Genomic DNA, 7,328 nt, shown 5'->3' on the forward strand with positions numbered 1-7,328 from the left:
GAGGGTCATAAGGACAGAGGGATGTCGTATGCTGTAAAGCCCTGTGAGGCGAATTGTGATTTGTGATATTGGGCTTTATAAATAAAATTGATTGATTGATTGATTGATTGGTATATTATCCTCAGCCCTCCATCAGTCAGACTGTTTAACGTCATGGATATAGTCATGATGTCATGGATATAGTCATGATGTCATCTACCTCAGCTTTTATGTCTCCAACTCTGCAGCTCACACAAACCTGTCAGACTGATAAACTGCTGTACACTGACGAAGAGGTGGAGGAGGAGGGGGAAGAGTATGGTGTTAATTTATGGTGAACTGTCCCTTTAAGGGGGCGGAGCATGCGGTACATTGTTAATATAACTGTGACGTCACACTGATGAGTTTTATTAACAACAGGGAGACAGACACAACAATGTCTTTAAATGTTTCAACAAACATCAGAGTCAGAAAGTTACAGTGAGCACCTGAACGCAGCATCTTAAAGAGACAGATGACTCAGAGAGAGGAGGAGGGGGGAGGGGGGTGACGTGGCGGAAGGACGGGGGAGGGAAAACACCAAATAAGGAAACGGTTCATTCAGTTTTCAGCCTCTTCCTGTTCAAGAGTTCACTGCTTCATCATCATCATCATCACCTTCTTCTTCCTCTTCTTCTCCACACACAGAAGACCAAAGCTCAGGTGTGACTCAAGGGTCACACAGAGATGCCTGATAAAGACGTGACGGTTGGTCATACCTGACGCAGCTCTGAGGTCACACATGACGGCAGCTGTCAGAGCTGTGGTGTGTTCAAAGACTGACTGATAGTGCAGGAGTTTTTCCTGTCGACCTGCAGCTGCTCAGGTGTGTTTAGTGTGAGTTTCTAACAGCTGTTTCTGACCCTCCTGAGACACCGTGGGGACAGACAGAAGGGACAGGACACATTCATAGACACACACATGGTTTAAAAAGATTTAACCAAAAGGCCAGATGTTACAGCAGACTACCCAAGATACAACAACGCATAAACAAACAAACAAACAAACAAACAAAGGTGAGAGTAAAGACCTCTGTGAGACGTTTACTGATGGTGCTCCTGTTGTTGTTTATAAAGACACAATCGTCTGTTTTTCTGATGATGGTTTTTTCTCCTCAAGCCGTCGTTCTGCTGAGTCACACAGGCGCCATTAAACTTTAACTTTAACGCAGAGCGGGATGCTCGCCAATCTGCAGAGACGCTTCCCAACATGCAAAGACACTCACCGACATGCAGAGACACTTCCCAACATGCAGACACTCGCCGACATGCAGACACTCGCCGATCTGCAGAGATGCTTCACAACATGCAGAGACGCTTCCCAACGTGCAGAGACACTCACCAACATGCAGAGACACTTCCCAACATGCAAAGACACTCACCGACATGCAGACACTCGCCGATCTGCAGAGATGCTTCCCAACATGCAGAGACGCTTCCCAATGTGCAGAGACGCTTCCCAACATGCAAAGACACTCGCCAATCTGCAGTGATGCTTCCCAACATGCAAAGACACTCACCGACATGCAGAGACGCTTCCCAACATGCAGAGACACTCGCTGACATGCAGACACTCGCCGATCTGCAGAGACGCTTCCCAACATGCAGAGACGCTTCCCAACATGCAGAGACGCTTCCCAACATGCAGAGATGCTTCCCAACACGCAGAGATGCTTCCCAACGCGCAGAGACGCTTCCCAACATGCAGACACTCGCGGACATGCAGACACTCGCCAATCTGCAGAGACACTTCCCAACGTGCAGAGATGCTTCCCAACATGCAGAGATGCTTCCCAACATGCAGAGACGCTTCCCAACATGCAGAGATGCTTCCCAACATGCAGAGACACTTCCCAACATGCAGAGACACTTCCCAACATGTAGACACTCACCGATCTGCAGAGACGCTTCCCAACATGCAGACAGGAAGTCCAAATAAAGTCTGGAAAGTGGATCTGTAGGTGAAAGAGTGAGGATGAATCCACTCTGCTGCAGCCCTCCTCCTCCTCCTCCTCCTGTTGTTGTTGTGTTACAGTATGAGGTCATGATGTCAACAAGTCAGAATGTTACCATGTTCACAATAGGAATGTTTGTCACCTCATTAAAGGTACAGCAGTTTGATCATGGACGTTACATCACGTCTCACCTGAGCTGCTCTGTGTTAACTGTACCTGAGACTCTTCATCATTAGCGTCATCGTTACATCTTAGTGTGATCATGACCGATGTGACACATCTTAAACTGATATTAATGTTTTCAGGTCTACAAACATGTTATGTTGCTGACTCCGCCCACAGCATGACATCACCGAGTTTACCTGTCAGACTCCAGCCTGATTCTCCAAACTGAGGATGGACGTCTGCTGAAGTTAACACACTGAACACACACCTCAGACCGCCTCACTCCAGACTGTCCCACCTGTCCCTTTAGATCAGAGGTCCCTCTTCAGTCATCAGAGTCACATGATGTTACAACATGTTGTTGAACTGGTTTTCTGTCTCTTTTCGGGGGGGGGGGGGGGGGGGGGCGGCGGCGGCAGTGAAAGGACATCACACGGAGGATAGTTGCACCTTTTATTATAAAAAATATTTACAAAGATGCTACAATGGTTTTGTAATTTTTCCTGGATATAAAAAATGCATACATTTTACAAGGTAATTAGTCTTTGAAGTTCTAGCTCCCATTCAGACCAGAGTGACATCCTTCAGGAGTGTTGTTGTGGTGTTACGGGATTCAGCGTGTGGTAATACTGTGTGTGTGTGTGTGTGTGTGTGTGTGTGTGTGTGTGTGTGTGTTAGCCTGAGTTTCATCTCTTCATCACCGTGGTAACCAACCAGGTCTCATCTTCCACATCTTCAGGAGAAAGGCAACTGTTTGCATAAAAGGACTTAAAGGACATTAGAGTCGTCTACAATCAATCAAACACGTCTGACAGAGCTGCATAGAGACTGGAACAACCCGGTTATTAATTATTACTAATAATAAAGAGCTGAGGAGGAAACACTGCAGATTCATTTGGACAATTTGATGGGGCCTGCTGATCAATAACCAATACTATGGCATGGTGTGTACCTGGAGAGAATAAATACAATAAATAAAAACAATAAATTAGGACAGAAGTCTTCATCTGCACAGAAAGAAATATGGCTTGTTGATGCAGTAATTATTATTATTAATATTATCACCCCGGGGTTTCTCCAAATGCTTCAGGTCATCAGGTGTGAATGTAAAGCAGGACAGAGGACAGAGGACAGAGGACACGTCCTCACAGGTGTCCGTCCTGCGTGTAAAGCTTTAGAGAATGTGAACGTGTGACGATGTCGCCGCACCCGTCAGATACCAAACCACAGGAAGACGCCGTCTCGCTCCTGTCTGGCTACATTAAAATCTTAAAAACCGCTGAGCAGGGAGGAAACATAAAAACAAGAAGAATATCAAATGATACTTGCAAAAATCCCCCCGCTGCTGTATAATGCAAAAAATATATTTGTATTTACAGGTAGGTACATTTCCATAGACTCCATCATAACTGCTCACATCTGTAGGAAAATATCTTCACTCATAGATTTCATTTACACTTTGTTCTGCGTGTGATGTAGTGTGACCATGACCAGGTGTTCCTCAGTCCATGTGACAATAAATATAGATGGACAGACGTAAACATGGAGACAACGTAAAGAAGAATGCATCATGGGATACTAATTATCTTCGCCCTCTCACACAGTGACAGAGTTTGGGTTCAAACAACAGGGTGGGAAACTAACGGACTCGTTCACATCACCGTCGACACTGTGACTGTTAGAAAGTCAAAGATGGAGGTCCAACACCTGCTGACACACCTGTTACACCTGGATTACTGCGTCTACATCCGTTTTTTAAACACAGGAAGTCCTCTTTAAAACAGGAGATAGACTTGTGTCCCACTGTCAACTCTGCAGCAGATCAGTGCGCCTTTTTTTGGCATGTCATGTCAATGTCATAGACAGGTCAAAGAACAGGTAAACAGTAAACATGCTGAGACTACAGGAAAACAAATTTTACTGTGGATTCAGTCTGTCTCTCACACTCAGTGCAGACTCGTACACATCAATGTCTGAGCACTGCTGGGCGGAGACAGACCATATTTTGTGGTGGCATGTTGTTGCATCTCGCCGGTTAAGGGGCTAAAATTAGCGCGTTCACCCAGGCGTTGTGTTTTACATTAATGACTGGAGCTAATAAATACTGATGACCACTGCAGAGTCATGTGACCCAGGAGTGAACACTGATTGTAACCTTTCTCGTTACATTAAAAGGCCAGATGTTAGCAGATGTTAGCAGGTGTTGATCAGGTGTTAGCAGATGTTGGTCAGGTGTTGGTCAGGTGTTAGCAGATGTTGGTCAGGTGTTAGCAGGTGTTAGCAGATGTTGGTCAGGTGTTAGCAGGTGTTAGCAGATGCTGATCAGGTGTTAGCAGGTGTTGGTCAGGTGTTAGCAGATGTTGGTCAGGTGTTAGCAGATGTTGGTCAGGTGTTAGCAGGTGTTAGAAGATGTTGGTCAGGTGTTGGTCAGGTGTTAGCAGATGTTGGTCAGGTGTTGGTCAGGTGTTAGCAGATGTTGGTCAGGTGTTAGCAGGTGTTAGCAGATGTTGGTCAGGTGTTAGCAGATGTTGGTCAGGTGTTGGTCAGGTGTAAACAGGTGTTGGTCAGGTGTTAGCAGGTGTTGGTCAGGTGTTAGCAGATGTTAGCAGGTGTTGGTCAGGTGTTAGCAGATGTTAGCAGGTGTTGGTCAGGTGTTGGTGTGCTCTCTGTGCAGTGGAAAAGGGGCTACAGTTGGAGCAGGTTAACTCCGCCTCTAACAGCCAGTCCCAAAACGTGTCTCGCCGTCAGTTTCCCACCCTGTGTCAAACCTCCACCCGTCTCAGCGTGTAACAACAGCACATACAGAACATGCACACATGTACTGTGCATAGTCTGAAGAGTCTGAGGGGTCAGCGCGGGCCGCAGGACCGTCCCGGCTCTCAGGAGCCAACTATGATCTCCATGATGTGGTCCAGTTCGTTCAGGTCCGACCTGCAGCTGGAGCTGGAGCTGAGTGCTGTGGGCCCGTGAGACGAAAGGCTCTCCAGCAGGTCGTATGGCCCCATCTTGGGGGCGCTCTGCATACCTGTCAGCACCGTATCCAGGTCATAGTAGGACGGGTCCACGTCTGAAAACAGTTCGTCCAGCGCCGGGTCAGGGGGTGGAGCTGGGTGCTTGATCTCAAAGGTCCCAAAAACCTGCTCCCCTGTCCTGGAGTCTGCACTCAGGTGGTCCTGCTCTCCGTCCTCTCCCTCGGACACACACTCCTCGCTGTCCTCCTCCTCGTCCTCCTCGCACTCGCCGTCCTCCTCTTCCTCCTCCCAGCAGGGCCCCATGCCAAATGGTCCTGCCAGGTAAGAGGACGAGGACAGCTGGGGGGAGACGGGCGACAGAGTGGACATGGTGACCTCCGTCTCTACATCTCCCTCCATCACCACCTCCTCAGCGTGGTAGCCTTCCTCCAGGCCGACCACCGAGAAAGGCTTTGGGCTCTGCCCGGCCTGCGCCGCCGCATCTGTCTGCCGACACAGCACCTCTGTGGCCACCAGCCGGTCTGCAGGACACTGGGCGGCCGCCAGAGCCTGGGTCATGATCTGCCAGGTGCCGTCCTGGGTCATCTCCTCCTGGATCTGCCGCACCGTGTTGGCGATGAGCACCGAGCGGCACAGATTGGGCTCCACCAGCATGTGGCACAGCTGCAGCTTGATGAGCGACATGTCAAGCAGTGACTGCCGCTGAAGGCTGTAAGAGGACGTCAGCGTCCGAGCCGCCGCCGCCGCCGCAGCTGAAGCCGCCGGGATCTGGTCGCCACTGGAGACTGGCTCCTCCCCGGAGTCAGAGAACTTGCGCTTGGTGCCCTTCGGGAACATGTTGTGTCTCTGTGATGATGGCGAGGAGACAGAAAGTCAGTCAGACATCCGACAGGGCGTTAATCACACTGACACTGAACACACACACACAAACATTACACACAAACTACACTTCTGAACCTCATTAGCATAGTGACCTTAAGGTTAGGATGATGTCAGAGTGTGATGTCATGAGACAGGAGGGAGCTACGATCTGCTCGACAGCAGCTGTGACTCTATAAAATTAACCTCTACAGGAAACAGGAAGTAGTTTGTTTTACTCTTACAGTTTGCTCTACCTTCCCTGTTGAGACGCACAAAGCAACGCAGCTTGGCCCCGCCCACAACGCTTCAAGTCCTTTAGTACGACGACGTGCATTTGTTCAGCAGTGTTTCTGCCCATGTCAGACTCCTGCTGGGCGGGACAAGCACGCTGTCACAAACCGTTGAGCATCCCAAAATAACACGCAGAGTGACAGCAAATACACACTCTGTGACATCAGCAGCTCGCTGACACCACCGCCAATCACTGAGGGTTAAACAGGAGATCAGGTTTCTAAACACACACACACACACAAAACCAGTTCAACAAGATTTACACTTTCTCTTCACAGCGGGGGTGGGGGTGGGGGGGGGGGTGGTCAAGTCAACTTCCTGATTACACAGCGAACAAACACGCCTCCTGCCAACAGACAAGTTCCTCCAACTCCCAGAAATCATCTGCAGACTAGAGGTCAGTTCACACACACATCTGTCTCCCTGAAGGACAACATGAGAGAAAACACACGGCACAGTCAGGAGAACACAGGTGACACACGGGTGACACACAGGTACAGTGACATATCTCTGAACACCTTATGTCTGAGCGTTATGGGGTTAACTCTAATCTCTACAGATTAACATTAGCTTTCTTTATTTTCTTTAATGTAATACAGACTGAGATCAGACAGACATGTATGAGTCATCTGTAACAGACAGACAGGTATGATACACCTGTAACAGACAGACAGGTATGATACACCTGTAACAGACAGGCAGGTATGATACACCTACAGAATATATAATAACCCTGTCACAGTGTGTCCTGTGAATATAATAACCCTGTCACAGTGTGTCCTGTGAAAATAATAACCCTGTCACAGTGTGTCCTGTGAATATAATAACCCTGTCACAGTGTGTCCTGTGAATATATAATAACCCTGTCACAGTGTGTCCTGTGAATATAATAACCCTGTCACAGTGTATCCTGTGAATATATAATAACCCTGTCACAGTGTGTCCTGTGAATATAATAACCCTGTCACAATGTGTCCTGTGAATATAATAACCCTGTCACAGTGCGTCCTGTGAATATATAATAACCCTGTCACAGTGTGTCCTGTGAATATAATAACCCTGTCACA

At 48.2% G+C, this 7,328-nt stretch overlaps 1 protein-coding gene across 1 annotated transcript in view; it reads right to left on the bottom strand.

Annotated features, from left to right (window-relative positions):
- Positions 1-2,576: 2,576 nt before the first annotated feature.
- cdca4 (cell division cycle associated 4) overlaps positions 2,577-7,328 on the bottom strand; it is a 7,952-nt gene continuing 3,200 nt past the window's right edge. Inside the window, exon 2 of the mRNA XM_050062279.1 lies at positions 2,577-5,955. Coding sequence (XP_049918236.1) covers positions 5,017-5,946 — 930 coding nt within the window. The 5' untranslated portion in view covers positions 5,947-5,955 and the 3' untranslated portion in view covers positions 2,577-5,016. The remainder of the gene's footprint in view (positions 5,956-7,328) is intronic.

The sequence above is a fragment of the Epinephelus moara genome, chromosome 14, assembly GCF_006386435.1.
Source record: "Epinephelus moara isolate mb chromosome 14, YSFRI_EMoa_1.0, whole genome shotgun sequence".
Classification (NCBI taxonomy): domain Eukaryota; kingdom Metazoa; phylum Chordata; class Actinopteri; order Perciformes; family Serranidae; genus Epinephelus; species Epinephelus moara.